We start from the raw sequence: 17,966 nt of genomic DNA, 5'->3' as shown, positions 1-17,966 counted from the left end.
CTTTGTTCAGGCTTCAGCTCTACAAAACACTTTGGCTCAGCTCCAGCTCTGGAAGAGCTTTTGGATTAAAGGGAAGTTGGGAGTGTGAAGAAGAGCATGACGTTTTGAGAACTTGTGTTTGGTATTTAACATCTTTAAAGGTTGATCTTGTCCCCATTCAGCAATAGTGAAGGCTGTTGTCATGGTTTAACCCCAGCTGGCAGCTCATCCCCACATGGCCACCAGTGGGATGGGGGAAGGACTGGAAGAGAGAAATTGAGAAAACTTGTGAGTGGATACAGACAGTTGAACAGGTAAAGCAAAAGCTACAGAAGGGATTCATTCCCTGTGAGGACAGGCAGGTGATCAGCCATCCCCAGGACAGCAGGGACATCACACCTAATGGGGACTTGGAAGAAATGCTGAATATCCCCCCTTGCTGCTTCTTCCCCAGCATGACGCCACGTGGTCTGGTGGGATGGTTGGGGTCAGCTGCCCCTGTTGTTTGTCCCCTAACTCCTTGTGCACCCCCAGCCCACTCTCTGGTGGGGTTAGGAGCAGGAAGGGCCTTGTCTGTGTGTGAGCCCTGCCCAGCAATAACTAAAACATCCCTGAGTTATCAACACCATTTCCAGCACAAATCCAAAACACAGCCCCATACTGGCTGCTGTGAAGAAAATTAGTTCTAGCACAGCTAAGCATGTGCTTAAGTGCTTTGCCAAATGTGGAGGGGATGATTTATATGGTAAAGTGGAAACTTGGTAGCATCTACTTTGGTGATCACAGCTCCAAGCAGGATTTCACAGAAGAAGCATGAGCTGCTGTCGTGCTCTGCAGTTGAGTTCCCTCAGGCCCTGCTGATTGCCCAAAGCTACTCCTGGGCTGTGTGAACAGGACTGCTGGGTGAGCAAATGAAGAAAATAAGCGTTTGTGTATGCTGGGATGTTCCAGTTGTTTAATTGTCTTGCCCACCAAAGCACCCTTTTTCCCCTTGATCTTATTCCCAGGCTTTTGTAGCCTGGCACACTTTGCTCCCATCCGAGCTGGGTAACCAAGTGTGAGAATTTGTTCTGGTTTAGCTTTATGGTTAAACATTGTGGCTCTGAGAGATTCTCAAGGCAGACAGAAATGAGGTGCCTGTATAAAGTCATGCAAAGGAGCTCAAAGGCTTATGATGAAAGCATCTCCTCCATAACTGGATTGAAACAAATCATTGAGAGTCACGGCTCTCATTTCCACAGTTCTTACACAGGTGGTGCCGTTCTACAAGGAGGGTTTAGGCACCTTTGAGGCAGCCTGCAAGAGGTTCCTGAGAGCAAATCCTCCCTGCTCTGTGCTTGCAGCCAGCCTGGCTGAAGTTTTTTCCCAGCTTGCTGACAGCAGGAAGTTGGGGGATGCCGGCTTTCCCAGGGGCTGGATTGCCATGGACGAGGCTGCACGTCCACACCTGGGAGGGCAGCAGGTCCCAGGTGGCCCAGCAGTGTCCAACCCAACATCCTACAGCTGCTACCTTGGGGTGGGGGTGGAAGAAATGCTCCATTAGGAGCAGAGTAACTCTCCAGCTGCATCAGCAGGGAGGTCTGCTGGGTCCAGGGGGCTTCCTGTTTAAATAGTTACAGAGTCTGCAGAATTGGTTAAACTGTCAGAAAAGAATTATAGAGGGTAAAAAAAAAATAATAAAGGAACCATCCTTCCTGTATCTGTACATGCATTGTCTAACTGCTCCTTTGGGATCAGCCAAACGCTTGCTGGGATTTTTCAGTTCACTGTAATGAGTTTTAGATTAGGTCTTTTGTAGTGTAGAATCAGATTAAAGTTTGTGGAATGGTAGCTGCAGTGAAGGAAAGTTTTAATATGACTACCTTTGTCATAAGGTAGTAGGTCATTTCACTTCTGCAAGATCATGTCCTGTAGTTGGGTAAAAGCAATGCAACTGTTTATTAAAACAGCTGAAAATGGCACCCACAGAAGGAAACTTAGCAAAGCCCCATTTTGAGAGGTACAAAATTCTGAATCTGAAGTAAAATACCTTTACATGAACAGTATATCCTGAATTTGACATTAGTCTGCATTCTTTCTCTCTGCCACATGATGGAGATAATGGTGTAAGATACACAAACAGTACTGCACAGGCCTTACACTCCAGGGAAAGTTTCAGCTTGGTTTATAGTAGTTCCATTAATGTTGGTTTTGCACTACCACTGATGGAGTAGTTTTCTCAATAGTATCCATGAAGTGTTTTGTTTAAAAAAAATGTTTGCATATTTTTCTTTTTGGTACAGTTTGGGTTTTTCTTTTTTTTCTTCTGCAAGGGCAAAGAAGCAGGAATACCCTTACCAAATAACCAAGGATGGTGATGCAGCAAAATGCCAAAGTCTGTATTTGGTAAAACATTCAAAAAACCTTGGTTAGCTTACATTAACTGTATTGGGATTTAAAATTGTCCTTAAAAGTTAATGGTTTGAGCTCAGATATGATTAAGGCTGTTGTGCATGTTCTGTGAAAACAAGGAATTTGCAGCAGTTCCTGTTAAAGAAGTTTTAAAAAGGGACATCCTAGAGCCTGCTCTCGCCACGAGTGGGGCCTGTGCATCCTGGGAAGGACATGGTAGAATCCAGATTAGTTGATTTTTGTGTTGTGCTGTAGAACCTTTGCATCCTTCTCCTCTTTTCTCCATCTTTAGCATCAGTCCTGATGCAGAAGCTGTCAAAGCCACATGTGCAAAATTTCCAGCGATTTCAAGGGCCTTTGGATCAGGCCAATATGCAAAGGCAGAGATGGATTTCCTCTTGGAAATTTTTTAGTGATACTTAGAAAACTCCTGGCAAAAGATTTAATTTTTATGGTGAGAGCTGCTGTGTGATATTTGTAATCATAATGTAGACATTTGTAACAAAACTGGTATAGGTTGAGATATATCCAAGATGGGAGAAACACATGTTTCTTCCCAGTCTGGTTTTTTTTTGGCTTTTTTTTTTTTTTTTCCTTGTGGCTGTTACTCTGAGGACAAGAGTTCCTTTGCTGATGTCAGTGCAATTACAGCTGCACTGTTTTCCAGTTTCTTAGACTGAATATTTGCTGGATGAAGCAATACTCTCACTCCTCTCCACAGATCCACCTGCCTTGCGAATCAAACATGCTGTCTTTGAGTCCAATCAAAGTTCTGGGTTCAGTTTTGGGCTCCTCACTACAGGAAAGACATTGAGGGGCTGGAGCTTGTCCAGAGAAGGGAAAGGAGCTGGGAAGGGATCTGGAGCACAAGGAGTGGCTGAAGGAGCTGGGGGTGTTCAACCTGGAGAAAAGGAGCTCAGGTGGGACCTTCTCACTCTCTACAACTCCCTGAAAGGAGTAGCCAGGTTGGGATCAGACTCTTCTCACAGGTGACAAGTGCCAGGGGGAGAATAAAAGGCCTCAAGCTGGCATAGGGAGGTTCAGATTGAACAGCAGGAAAAATTTATTCCCTGGAGGAGTTGTCAAGCATTGGAAGGGGCTACCCAGGGAAGTGATTGAGTTCCCATCCCTGGAGGGTTCTAATATGTGGCACTTGGGATGTGGTTTAGTTTGTGCTTGGCAGTGCTGGGTTAACAGTTGGACTCAGTGATCATAGAGGTCTTTTCTAATCTAAATGATTCTATGATTTTGTGAGTCTTTGCTGCTTGTTTAATTCCTTGGGCTTAGGTCCTTATATAACCTGTAAAATTCTCACTTGAGGAATTGTTCAACTCTGATACTGCAAATCCATCACTCCAGTGCCCACTAGCGAATGTTTTTTTGTTTGATTAGAGTTTCCAGGTTTGTATTTAGAGGCTGTTCCTTGATAGATACCTTCCATAAGGCATTTAAAAAATTGTATTTACATCTAAAATGCCCCATGTATGAAAAATGTCCATTAAAATGCTCTCAGAGTCAGGGAACTGACATGCTGCCCAGACTGTGTGTGTGCACCCACGGGTTGTTGTAATAGCTCCTCCAAATGTTGGGAGCTTTTCCTCAGAAGACTTCTTCCAGAAATGCTGCTCTCCATGCTCTTGGGTTCTGCTCCTGTTTCTTTCATGAGAACAAAGATTAGTCCTTCATGCTCCTAAACTCAATGCATGTGCATGACTTAAAGGCATTACCTACCAATAAATAGGAGATTAGCTGCGGCTTGTGCATTTCCTGATCAGTTCAGGTTTTTTCAGATGGCTCGTTGTTATCCCGTTTCCTTTAACGATGGGACACTTTAATGAGTTTGCCATCTGACATACATCTGCTTCCTGTTAAACAATACCTTCATTCTTCTGGAGCTGCTAAACTCATCTTTTATCCTACAAGATTTTTATCTGTGCCTTGAAAACAGCATGTACAAATCGGTGTCAGCATATTCATTTACTTGCTGAGAGGTTTTCTTAATATGTTGTTGAAAATTAATAGCAAAACAGGCATCTCCTTTAATGCTTATTTGTTGGAAAATGGGAGAACATGGATATTATTTGTGTAATTAGGGGCTGGTCAGTCCAGCTCACATTTGAAATCCAATAAAATTGACTTTGTGGCTGACAGTATACAATCTAATAGTTATTCTGTTCTCCCAGCAGAGTAAGAAGGGGCTGGTTCAAGAAGGGTTGTGGGGTGGAATGTGAGGCTGTTAATGTTGTTTCTTTGAGGAAAGAGCCTTCAATAGCTCAATGATGGTCTGTCTCACGCGTGTGCAAAGTTAGGGCTCTGTGATCATCAGCATCTCTTAAATTAATCCAGCCTGCATTGAGTTTGTGCATCTGCCTCAGTGCCTCTCTTTTTCCATGTTTTGGAAACATGCAGTGGTGCTGGATCTCTGGCTCTGTCTTTCTCCTTCGCTGGTCAATATTGCCCCTGCAGAAAAACAGTTTTTGCTTTATTTTTCTTTGCTTTTTTAATCACAGAACCTTTTTCTCATGGAAGAAAAACTGAATTTTCCTTTTACTTATCTTTACTATAACTTATATGCCCTATAAGTTGCTTTTACAAGGAGTGTGTGATGCTATTTAAGAGGAAATGTGGATGTGAAATTCTGCCACGCAGGTCCAAAGGACATCTGTGAGAATGGCTTGTAACCAAATTAAGCAACCCTGTGGGGCACATAATGTTTTGTCTAGGAAAAGAATTTAGTTCCAGCCATTCACATATGCCAGGTGACAAGTGGAAATACTTTGGGGTTAGAGCTGGGAAACGTAGGAAGCAAGGTGCAAATATTTATTTGAGAGTTAGCAGATTCCTGAACCAGAAAAATTACTATAATTCAGGAATTTTGTATTTCTTCCTGTTATAGCTTGCAGTTTTCTCCCAGCTCACACAGGGTTAATGTTATTTGCTTGAAAATGAGGGACTTGCTGATTACTTCAGGTGGCTGCTGGTGCATGATCTGAAACCTTTGTTTTAATTACACTCTTGGCATTGTTGAGATTGATGTTTCTACCACCCTAAACGCCATTCCTTTGCCCCTGGCGATGCTGCAGAGCTGGTGCTCAGCGCTGAAGGGCTGTGAAAAGATGTTTGTTGCAAATGCAACTTGATAGTTTTCCCTGTGATGGCTGAGCTTCCCATGGGGTTGCACCTCTCTGGCTTGGTGCAGTTCTTACAGGAAGGTGCTGTGTGTGAACTTGGTCCTTCGCTGTTTTCCTTGAGGAGTGAAGCCAAAACCTCTTCCCTGGTCATTGCTATGCCAGCGTTGTTAAACTCGCCTGAAAAGCTTTGTTTGTTTTTGCATCAGTGTTTATTAACAAAGCTCTCCATCATTTGTTTAACATATAAACTTGTCCATTCTTTCACCACGCTCCCAACCTTCCATCTCTCTCACAGAGATGCAGGAACACAGCTGATGGCTTTGACAGTCTTTCATTCATGTTAAGATTACAAATTACCTTCTTATAATTCAGTTCCTTGTGGAGTCTGCAGGTTTTCAAGGAGGGCCTGAGGGACAATATTAATTGAAGCTTTGCAAGAAAAAAAATCTACTTTGTCAGTTCTAGGGTATCCCATCAGTGATGGGTCTTAAACACCTTCACCCTCAGTCAGTAGAAAAGCTGTGAAACCTCCAAATCTGCTTATTGGTGGCTATTGCTATGACCTCTGATGTGACCAGGGGCCAGGCTTGCCTCATCATGCTGTCTTTTCAAAGCCCATCCTGGGGAAAGTATATTTATAGCTGGAACATCAGTTTATCCTGATCCAGATGTATTGGGCAAGTGTGTGAAGAATTTTAGGAGGGCAAGACACTGAACTAAATTTGCTGGGTTTATTGGCAGAGATTTTTAACTCCAGTGGGCTGACAGGGTTGTTTTATTCTGCTTTGACTTGAACCTGTTAAAAAAACCCCTCTATCCTTTATAGAGAAGCTAGAAAAAAGGAATTGTAAAAGGGACTTAAGTAAAGGGAAGATTGTTCTGAAATTTGCTGCCTATGTATCCTTAGAAAACAGTATTTTTGCTATTCAGAAGTGGGTTATTAGACTTTTCTTTGCAATTACAATGGAGAAGGCACAGTTTGGCACAGCAGCTCAGTATTCCTCATAAATACAGCCTTGGACAGTGATGGCCCCTCTGTCCTTGTCATGATAAATGCAGGTGACCTGCTGGGTGCAAGTTTGAGAGCTGCCCCTGGAGGATGAAATGGGTTCTCCCTGAATGAGCAGAATTTCATGCTGCTGGCCTTTGAGACATTCATACTCTAGAAATCCTCTTCAGAAGTGTTTGCTTTTCTCCCATTGCTGTTAATGTAGGGAACAGTGGGGGTGTGGGTGAGAGCAGTTTCTGGGGTGGAGATGCATTTTCAGGGACACTTGGAAAGCTCTTACAAGGTGAGCCTGTTCCTCCTCGGGCTGTTTATGCCAATCTCTCCTCCAGTATTTATTCTAACGTTTATGAAAATAGATAAGTCTTCTGGAGAGCAAAGCCTGCTGAACTGGGGACAGGGAAAACCTGAATAAACAAACATGTGCCACAGATTAGTAAGAACATCTGTAGGTTTTATATTGTTTTGAGAACACATACCACAGTTTTTCAATTCTTGTGCTTTTCTAGTTTCTCCCTTTCTTTCTGTCTCTCTCTTTTCTTCTTCTTTTTAAATATATTGCTAATAAAGGTTGGAGGTAGGAAGCACAGCTGGACTCTGCATGACATGCCACTGTTTAATTTCTAGCTCGGAGGATGAGAAGAAGAGTAGTTTTATTGTATCCTAGAAGAGAATAAAGCCACATGCAAATTCCAGCCATGGACATCTGTTTCCTCTTTGTGTGAAAGAATTCTCATATTTGGAAGGGAATCCCAGTTCTGAAGGGGCTGATGAGGTTTTGTTTTTTTCTTTTGGTTCTTTCCCCCATTCTTTGCCACTCCTTCAGCTTGCTGCCCTTGCTCTGGCTGCTGTTTTCCTCAGGACAATGTCAGCTCGCAATTTACCATCAGATATTGAATGGGTAAATTTTCAGTGTGTTGTATACACAATACTTTAAAGTGTTGTTGTTGTTGTAGTTACAAAGAGCATTATTAAGTTCCTCCTTAAATTTCTTCTATTTAATTAAACAGTATTTGGTGGGAGGACTTTTGCTCTGTCATCAATCTTCAGTACTTACAGGTTGGTATTTTTCTTTAGAAGTGAGATGTGTCTGCTGCTCTGGTGGGGAAGTGCAGCTATTTCTAAAAGTAACTTGTTAAACATAATCATTTAAAATACTTTGTATCAGGGGAATTAAGTAGATGTGTAGGAATAAGCATCTGCAAAGTTCATTACCTTAAGTTAGGCATCAGGTGCTAAGGACTACAGGGACCAGAGTAAATGATAATTTCTCCAACCTATAAAACATTTTAAAATAATTATTTGCAGCTGTCTGGGGGCTTTAAATTTGCCTTTTGTGTGTGTTTAAGGGCTGACTCTGATGAACAAACAGCATAGTTATATAACATTAGGCCAGACATGAGAACTGGTACTCTCTGTCTATTTTATATTAATGTCGAATGAGAGGTTGGTGGAGCTTGCCAGGGTTTCATATTTGCTGGCAGCAAGTTACCCACATGTGTGGACCACATTTTTATTGTTGCCTTAGCCTATTTCAGGCAGAAATATCTCTGCCTAACAGGGTGTGATTCTGTTCATTGCTGAAGAGCTTTTCTTTTAAGAAGCAAAATACAAAAAGGAATGAAATGCTCTAAGTGTTCAAATTAAGAAGTGTACCCAGACTGCAAGATTTTGTCACGTCTGCCGAGGTGGAAGAATAAAGGGCAATAAGCCATCTAAAGGCTTTTTCATGGTCGGATGAGCTACCCTCACAGAGCTATTTCTTTTTGCATATATTAATGCTACTTTTGGGTGTGGGCTGTTTAGTCTGGTCTCTTAGGGAGACAAGGCTTATGCAAGCAGGGTGTTTGCACACAGGGACACACAGCAGCCTGCACAGCCCTTCCACATCTTGACCACGGAAATGTGCGGAAGGGCAGAGGCTGTGAGGATAAACAGGAGTTCTGATAACTTTCTTGAGGGGAAAATAAAGGTGATTAAAGGGTTGGAGGGAAGGCTTTCAATAGGAGCTGAACTTTCAACAAGGGCTGTGGAATAGACCTGGAAAAGAAATGTGGTGGAGGTCCCTGTCATGGGAAGATTGCCGAAGGCGGCTTGGAAATGATTTGGCTTCAGAGAATCTGATGACAAAACCCAAATCCACATGAAGACAGACTCCCTTTCATTCCAATACCCATGAAATTGCTTGTGTGGGCTTTGTTTTTAAGTCAGGATGTCAGGATCCAATGGGTGACTGCAAGCAGTAAATGTAGGACATCTCCTTAGGATTTCTTCGTGCAGCAAAGATGCTGCTGCTCTGCTTGGTGGTGGTGGTGCTTCCTATTTTGTTTGGAATCTTTAAACTCTAGTAAAGTGTGACTTATGAATGTTTAGAGCCTTATTCTGCAGCCCTTTTAGGGAGGAGGGAGCCCAGTGTCTGTGCAGATCACCCTGACACACATCTGAAATCTGCATCCCATGGGGCACATGGGGAAAAGGGAAACCCATTATCCCCATCCAGCCCTGAGCAGGACACAGAAAGCAAACACCACTAACCCTGAAAATCAAACAGCACTTGTGAACAAGTTTCCCCTTTGATTGAAATGCTTCTAGCTAAGCGATATAAAGGGGATTATGTCACAAGCTTCCCTTGTTGTCTTATTAACAGCTGCTTAATTTTACCACTCATTCACAAGCATAAAAAAAGCAAAACTTGGAGGCTGTGTTTGAAAGCTTGTTTTGTTTGGTGTACAGCTGGATACAGAGCGTTTCCTTTTCTCTTTTTTAACAAATTTGAAGCAAATGTATTGGTTATTGTTACTTATTTTTCCCTATTTTTTTGGTCTAGATCAAAGATTGTGTTGCTTTTCATTTAACATTGCAAAGAAATCATTCCATATAATTTCAGTTCAGCAATGCTGCAGTAGCATGTGGGTGTGTATATATCTTCTCATAAATATATTACCACACATTACTGTCAAAGAGCTGGGCTTTTTCACCCAGTATTAAAAATGAAATTTAATTGCTACACTAAAGTTTCAAGACCCTGATAAATAAGAGCCACGTCTGACCTTTATTGCAGGGCTCTGAGATGCCACCAGGGATATTGCTCATTGTCCAAGATGACAAACTTCCTCTGAGATTTCAGTTTGTCAGCTCAATGTACAGCAGTGACATTGATTTCTTCTCACTGCCATTTCCTGCCTGAATAGATAACAAATTTTCTGTGACAGGTGTCTGTCAAGTTTAGTTTTGCCTGGCAGATTAACTTAATAGACTCATTTATTAATCATTACTTGCAGCACAGAGAAGCAGACAATACTCTTGTCTCCTGTGATGTTGAATGGATGTTCCATTTCAGATTCCTTTGTGTAGCCTGAATTTGGGTTTAATAAGCCATTCATATCTCTAGTGAACGTTTTTAATCTGACATCACTCAGAGCAAAGATATCTGCATTAAAGCATGATCCATTTTGAGTATCTACTCCTTTTCATAGTAAAAGATGTGTAAGTGCTTTCTGAGACTAAATAATTTGATATATGAACTGCCAAATCAGCCTAAACAAAGGGGAAAATGAAGAAAGATAAGGTAGTTATCTTAAAGAAGAAAACAGGTAGTTGGAGGAAGATTTGAGCCTGGGGTTGACTGGCTAACAAAGTGGAGGGGATAATGCAGCTTTAGGAAGGGGCAGAGCAGACCTGCAGATGCAGCTGTAGGGCAGTCCTAGGACAGGCCAGTGCTTTCCTGGAGACCCTATTCTCTGAAATATCTTGGGAAAATACTCAGCCTGGAGATAGCAAAGGCAGAGTTGGTACCAGAGGTAGGTATTAGACAGGACTTCTCTGAGCGGTGAAGGACAAGGAAGAATTTAGTGGAGGGCTTTGCAAAGGAAGAAATACAATAGAAGGCATGACCTTGGAAAGTGATGTCTCTTGTTGCACAGTGTTTCAGTGTGTTCACAGTGAAAACTGACTGATGAGCTGAGGTTTTTATCAGGGCAGGATCTGTGAAGGACGTGGAGATGCACAGGCACTCCTGGGACAGGAGGCAGCAGGAATGAGCCTAGACAGAGATCCAGGCTGCTGCTGGGCAGGAGAACCCCGTGTCACAGGCAGTGAGAAACACCAAGCTTCTCCCTTTTAGCTGGGCTGTGGTAGCTCCTCACAACCTGCTTTTAATTCTCAAGGGACCTGGTTCATGGGAGATCATGGGACATGTTCAGGAACGTTTTTGCAGCTGATGCCCAAGTGCAGAGCCCTGGTTGCAGCACAAGAGCTCAGCATCTGTGAGAGTCTGCACTGCTGAGGATGTTTTTTGCCAAGCTGTGTTCCTGGCCTTGGGAACGTGTTTCTTGAGCCATCTTTATGGCTTTCCTGGCTGGCTGACAAACCAAGAATGTCCCTGCACTAGATCACACTGCTTATTGCACTTCTAGGCCACCCTGGTAACAATACATTAACCTCTCAGCAGGGAATGTGATAAACAAAGTAAAACTGCCTTAGTGAAACCAGTCATTTAATGGCAGCATACATAAAGTGTCCGTAAAGATTTGTAAGTGTAATAAGCTGCAGTTCACTGGGAGAACAATAACTGTTCCTAATTTAGCCAGTTGAGGAACATGCTAACCCAATTTACTTTTGTAACATTATGTTGTTGTTCTTTTTTTTTTTTTTTTCTTTTCCTACCTCTCCAGATTCCTTTCTCTCTGGTACAGTTTCCCCTCTGGGAGTCCTTAAAGGTAAGTTCTCTTTCAGTGATGGAAATAGAAGTTATACATTTTGCAAATGCTTTCCATGGTAACTTATCTAACTCCATTATTGTGATTGTGGGTATGTTTAAGAATCAATAATTACGTGCCAACTTACCTGTGCATGTGAAGATCATATGCCTGAATATCTGAAAAATAACAGGGAATATCTTAACCACTGATCTATGGCATGCAGGCTAGATTTTACTCCCAGCATGCCAGAAATTTTATCTTCAGCTCTAACATTTTTAACTGCTTAAAAAGAGGGGGAACCACCTTGTGTTGTATGATTTTTTTTTTAATTTTTTTAGCATTTTGCTCTTCATGGTAAAAGGAAATTGCGAATGAGAAAACTGTTTCAGCCTGGGTTTTGTAAACATCACTGAAAAGATATTTTAGTTGGCTGCGTGTACTTTATTTTAAGGTCATTTAAAGAAGGTGTCAATGATGATGTTTTAAGAGTGCAGTTGTTACCATGGTCAGAGACAGGATCTAGATTTGTGAGTGGAGGATTGGATTTGAAGATGTAATTTTTCCATCCCTCTGTATTTCCTTGAACTCAGTGCAAAAGATGAAAGGAAGGGTTTTTCAAGTCCTTGGAGGTCCTGGGGTGGAAGCACAGGGAATTATTGCAGATCATTAAAAATATTGTAGCAAAATGTATTTATAAAAGAGGAGCTGGAGAGAGAAACTTTCTTCTTGGTAGGAGTGCTGGACTCCTGAGCAGGCTCAGCACAGAGACCCAGAGTGGGACCTTGAGTTGGATGGGGACAGCAGCTTGTCCTCTTGCTGTGTGTCTGTAGCTGGAGCTGTTTGGGGGGGACAAGCCCACAGTGTGAATATTTGCATGAAGAGGCTTCAGGGAGTTCAATTTAAAGGTGAATCCTCAGGCAGGAGGAGCATGAAAATCATCAAGAGCTTTGTTAGAAGTGAGCTGTGTGCGTGGAGGGTTCTGTGGGTGCTCCATGAGCTCAGCCTGCTGTGGGGTCTGGGTATCATCCCACTGCTCAGGGGAGCTGGGGCTGCCTTGTTAGGAATCTGCTTTTGTGGCAGTGTCCAGGAATGGCTTTCTGTAAACTCTCTGGCCCAACCTGCTCGTGGTTAGTGCAGCAGCCGTGGGTGGGAGCAAGAGGTGGCAATGCTTAAAGGGGAAAAGTGTGGTGTTCATGCCAAAACCACATAAACCAGCAACATCTTGCAGAATGTAAAGTTGTTTTTACTAATGTCCACGTAGCTGTGACAGTAAAATGTATTGTTTACATTACAGGCTTTAAAGAAGACAGTTTGAATTTAGCTAACTACAGGAGTGAGTCACTCAAGATGAGGCATCATGTTTAATCTAAGGAGGTCAGTGCAGATCTGAAGAGAAACAAAACTTGTGTCAGTTTGTTCCACAAACCTGTTGCGTTATATTCTTCTGATGTGAAGTCAGGAGTGGAAAACTGCAAAAATTAGTCTGGCATACTAGTCACTTTGGCTCAGCACAGGGAGAGAGCTCAGGGTTTGTCATATCAAAGCCAGGCAGTGAAAGCACAATACATTTTGTTTATCTAAGGGAAGCTCTTAAAAATTGTCCTGACAGTATAACAAAGGAGAAAAATCATTATGGTCCCATCAAGAGGATGGATGTGGCCAGTAACATCACTGGAGTATGGTTGAGGGTGTAGGGCTCTTCACCTTCTCAGGGGTGCACGAAGGGAGCATGAACAGACAGCAATTACAAAGAATCAGAAATGCAAAGGACAAGAGAAAAATGGCACAAAGCCTGAACAGAAAAGAGTTATTGAGATGATGCCTGAGGGACTGTTCTGCACTGGATTAATAGGATTACTTGAGAAAGTAGCTGTGGGAGCAGTTGTGTATGATGTGTGTGGGCCATCTCACTGAGAAGAGTAGAACAAGAGCTGTGGCTGTGTCATTTTTAAAATCATTACTGTGAAGTGACATAAGCTGATGGAAGAGACTCAGTCCTGATTGCCTGAACAAGCTAATCACCATAAAAATGAGGAAAATCTTTCTACTGTGAAAGGACAGTTAGAGAGGCAGATAGAAGAAGAAGAGAGGTTCCTTTTCCTTCAGGTATATGCTGACTGCAGCCAGCAGCAGCATGTTAAGCTTAAAGAAGCCTAATAAAGGCTTGTCATAGGTAGCAAATGGTGTGTTTCTATGTCCCACTTTCTCTATCTGCTTTACTCCAAGCTGCTCTGGATATTCCTTATGCTTTAGTCACAGAGTTTACATGCACAGTTTTCTCCTGTCTGTGAATGTGCACCAGCTGTCCCCTGTGAGAGCAAACTTGCATGCCATGCACTGAACTATGGTAAAAGAAGAGAGGGCATTGTGCAGATTACTGAACTATAGGGTTACACTGGCTGTGGGTGCTGGCAAAGGGAGGATTGCAGTAATTAATAAGAAACAGATACTGCTTCAAATGCAGGCATTACTGATAGTGACTCAGGTGAACACACAATTTAGGAACAGGCAATAGACTCCTTCCTTAGTTCACAATGCCTCAAAAAGCAACAATAAAGAAATTACGGTGTTTCCAATATAAAAAAGTTCTTTTTTTCTTTTTTTAATTTTTTTTTATTCACATAGCATCCACTGCTATATAAGGTGTGCTTAATGTCCTTCCCCTTCCCAATTCTCTATTTTTCCATATTTTATTTGAGGTACAGATGATTGCTATCAACCAAAAGAGAGAAGGAAACTGCTATGGTGTATCAGATTTCAGGGCCTTGTACTCTCCAGCTAAGTTGAGTTAGTGTAGCTCTTTTCTGTCTCTTTAGTCCAAGCCTTACAGGTAAAACAGTCTTGAATTCTTCTCAGAGTTCAGGGAAAGAAAGGATGTTACAAATTTTATTCACTTTCTGCTACACCAATCATCAGAAGAGCACCATGGTTGAATATTACTGTGACAGTTTGATCAGGTTTAGGTTCTTTTATGTGGGGTTAATGCTTTTGATCCCATCTCAAAGCCAGGTGGCCCTGAAGAAAGGCAACAGAGTGTAGATGTGGTGTGCTTCCCAAATACCAGCCAAACACAGAGCCTTCCATATTAGTTCAGGTTTTGGAATTAATGTTGTAAGATACAGTCCCCTTGTTTGCTGCCCTGGAATTTCCAGGGTGCCTCAGTAAATTGCTTTGGAAATACTATATGTGTGTTCCTTACTGTGGGAATTTCACATTGTGGGCTGTGTGTTTGGCATGAAATTGTTGTGGGTTACAGGAGGCTGGTGCAGCTCCTGTGTTCACCCTGCTGCCAGGGCTGTGCAGTCTCTGCTCAGATGACTCTGGCCATGTGGAGCCCATCCCTTCTGTCTTATCTTTTATTCTCTTCTGTTCAGACGTTTTATTCAGTGCTTATAATCATCATATCCGAGTTCCTACCAGCAGCACATAAGTGATTTATCATTTGTTTCGTGTTTTGATCCTTCTCTTTTAGAACTAATTGAGAAAAAAGAAAACTTTCAGTTCTGCTGGGGGGCTATTACAGACATACAGGGCATTAGGTGTTTTGTTTTGGGGTTTTTTTTCAATAAAAACCATTTTAAAACCCTAGCAGAAAATCAAGAGCCTCTGGTTAGGTTTGAGTCCAGAAACATCTTGTCAAAAATGCCTCTTTCTTAAGGCTCAGTGGCAATGGTCAGATCCCTCTGAGAGCAGTGCTGTAAGATAAACCCTTCTCAGGTGAAACAAGACTCAGTCCTCTTGGGTTTTATATTTCTGCATGTTGGCTGTGCTTCAGAGCCTCTGAGAGTTACTCAAATGCAGCTGTACAGGGAGAATGGCCTCTTTATAGGCCCAATGTATTGTGTGTCTGCAGAAAAGGCTTTGGCAGCCAGAGAGGAGGGAAGAAGCAGGCAGGACACAGGACATAGGTCTCAAATGAGTTGACTTGAAAAACAAGGGGGTTTTTGTTTGTTTAGTTGGTGGATTTTTTTAAGGAAAACAAACCTACTGTCCTGGAAACCTTTTGTCTTTCTCATTAGACAGGTCTGACTCTTAAGAGGAGACATTTGGACATTGCTAAGACTGTGGAACATTCAGGGTCACTCACTGCCCCTACAAACCCAACCTCTCTGGGAGGGCAGGCACACACTGTGCTGCTTTGTTGGCCCAGGAGCTTCAAAGAAGGATAAAAATCTTCAGTTGACCATGCTCGAGATGATGTCTGACTCTTCTGGCACTCAGTAGGGCCAGGATTTCCCTCTCTCAGTGCTGAGCAAAATTTAGAGCTCTTAGACTTTCTGCAGTTCTAGTGAGCCTACAAGTTTTTTTGGGTTTTTTTTTTTGTCACTGGTTTTAGCAATAAAATAATTTTCTCAGATCTGTAGGTCTCACAAATTAAGACGTGTTATACAAAAAGTGAATGAGGAGAATCCAGCTGTTCCCCTGTGAGGCTGAGCAGGATCAGAAAATTGGTTGGGTCAGAACAGGAGTTCCATGGGCTGGTTCTGAGCTGGTTTCTGCCCACACAATGGAGAGCAAGTTTGGGATTAGGTCCTTTGTTTTCTGTTCAGGTGCAGCTGTCACTGTAGGCACAAGGCACTTGTGTGGAGGCGAGTGTGCTGGTGAACTGAGCCATGGATCTGGAGGGAAAAGGCTCCTTTCCATGTGCTCCTTTCCTTGGCTCTCTTGGTTCCCTTTCCAGAGAGGTCAGCTGCTGGGGGCTGGGATAGGCAGAGGGTGTGAACTGATTTTAGGGTCAGCTCAGCCTTGCTCTTGGCCATCAGTGCAGATAGATTTTGAGATACATCTTGAAGCTTGCTGAGCAAAGACTGCTTGATGGCTTTCTGGCGAGAGTGAACACTCTAACCTTGGTTGAAGCTCATCGCACCTGATTTTTAAAGTTAATAAGAATGAAAAGTTAACAGAATACTTCTGCCCAGGCAGCTGGGGCTCTCAGCAGTAATATGTGTTTATAACTCCACCATTGAATCCATAAACTACATGCTATTTCCCTCCTAAAATTTACAGTCAGATCTGTTGCTGCTTAACAGGGCAAGCAGAAAATCGAGGCATGTAGCCAAACTGGGCCTTAAATGGCTCTTTCCCCACTCTACAGGTAGGTGACCATTTTCCTTTTTTCCTGGAGAAACAGTCTAGTATTTCTTTCCTCTGTGCTCAGCTGCATATAAGTCAAGAGTAAATGAAAGCCAGGCCCAGCTTTAGAGCCATTTCCTCCAGGCAGTGCAGTAAGTGTTCTACCATTCCTTGCTCCCTCTTGGAGTAAGGGTTGGGCTGATTTTGGGATTAAGTCCTGGTGGTTAAATAACACTGTCTGCCATTTGCTTAGGTGCTGAATCAGGAGAACAGCTTTGCACGGGGTGTTGGGGGCGGGCTGTAACGCGTCCATGCCATGAGCAGAGCGGCTGCATTTTTCTCACAAAGGAACAATGCACCCAACAGCTGTTGAGCAAACAGCCCTGGCTTTATGGCTGCCACAATAAGTGTCATTCACGCCGTCCTGGGGCACAGCCCGAGGAATGCTGCACACCATCTGCACCAAAGGCACAGAAACAAATGCAAGCCTTGCTCACAGCACTGCAGGCACGTTTGGGAAAAGTCAGATGGCCTTGGATCATCAATACAGCATTTCAACAGGGCAGAGGAAAACAGGCTCGCACAGTCTGTGGATACAGAGCCAGATTGTGATGCCCTCTTGGTCATGCCCAGGCCACAAGAGGTTCTCTAGAAGTTGCTAAGCTTGCCAGTGACATCTGGGGATGTTTGAGTATCAAAGATTTGATTTGGACACTGGTTATTTGCTGAAGAATCTCAGCAGATTTATGTAATTCTTCCATTTCATTTGTTCACACACACCTATGAAGCACAGATCTATTAGCTAAGAGCAGTGCAGGTGCTCAAGAAAAGCCCTGCTGGCTTTAAAGTGATTTTTCAGAAGTGCATTTTCCCTCCCTATGTGTCCCTTTGTGCCATGGAAACTGAGTGTAGCTGTTCTGCCTTGCCATGGGAACACTGCTTCGAAGAATATTTCCTTTAACCAGGCTTTTAGCACATCCATTTTGATTTACATCCAAATGGGTCACAGACATCAATGCAGTATTATATGGGCAGAAAAAGGGGAATGAAATGCTTTTAACATGAAAAATATGCTCTTGCATATAGGCCAACTTTTGTTCTCTTTCAATTTATCTAGGATTTGGGTGGGTTTAATTCTAGGACTGAATTCAGTACTGGCATAAGTGAGCACAACTCCATTAGTGCAAATGGAGTCTCAGCATTTATGTCAACAGTGAACTTAGATCATTGAATTTTTCCCATGTTTGGGCTTGCATGTTTCCTGCAAGATAATATACACATGTACTTGCCCATATGCTGCACATATGCACATAAAAATCCACTGAGGAGGACATTTGGCTCTTTGCTCCATGTTGACTTTATGCACAGAAACAGCAATCAACTTGTGAAGTTTTTGCTTCTCCTGTAGCTAATGTGCCATGCATCTGTAAGGGTCAGCCATGCAGAATGCCATATTGTGAGTAAAATCCCTAGCAGGAAAGGCAAACATGAAAATTGCTTTTCTTTCCTCAGTCTGCAGGACCTCACATGCACAAAGATCCATGTGATTCATTTGTACTGATTTTTTCTCTCCTGTTACCATGAAGTTGAACACTGTTGTGAACAGAGGGGTACACAGAGATACTATAGATACTTATCACTGGAATGAATTGTAATATTTATTCAGCTGCAGGCCTCAAGTGTAGT

At 42.7% G+C, this 17,966-nt stretch overlaps 1 protein-coding gene across 1 annotated transcript in view; it reads left to right on the top strand.

The window, feature by feature from the left end:
• Positions 1-17,966, top strand: part of SLC25A26 (solute carrier family 25 member 26) — an 82,810-nt gene that overhangs the window by 46,395 nt on the left and 18,449 nt on the right. The window contains exon 6 of the mRNA XM_041425584.1: positions 11,181-11,225. Within this exon, the coding sequence (XP_041281518.1) occupies positions 11,181-11,225 (45 nt within the window). The remainder of the gene's footprint in view (positions 1-11,180; positions 11,226-17,966) is intronic.

Source organism: Onychostruthus taczanowskii, unplaced genomic scaffold, assembly GCF_017590055.1.
Source record: "Onychostruthus taczanowskii isolate IOZ18803 unplaced genomic scaffold, ASM1759005v1 scaffold9, whole genome shotgun sequence".
Taxonomy (NCBI): domain Eukaryota; kingdom Metazoa; phylum Chordata; class Aves; order Passeriformes; family Passeridae; genus Onychostruthus; species Onychostruthus taczanowskii.
The sequence above is the reverse complement of the archived record's forward strand: the minus strand, read 5'-3'. Positions and strand labels throughout refer to the sequence as shown.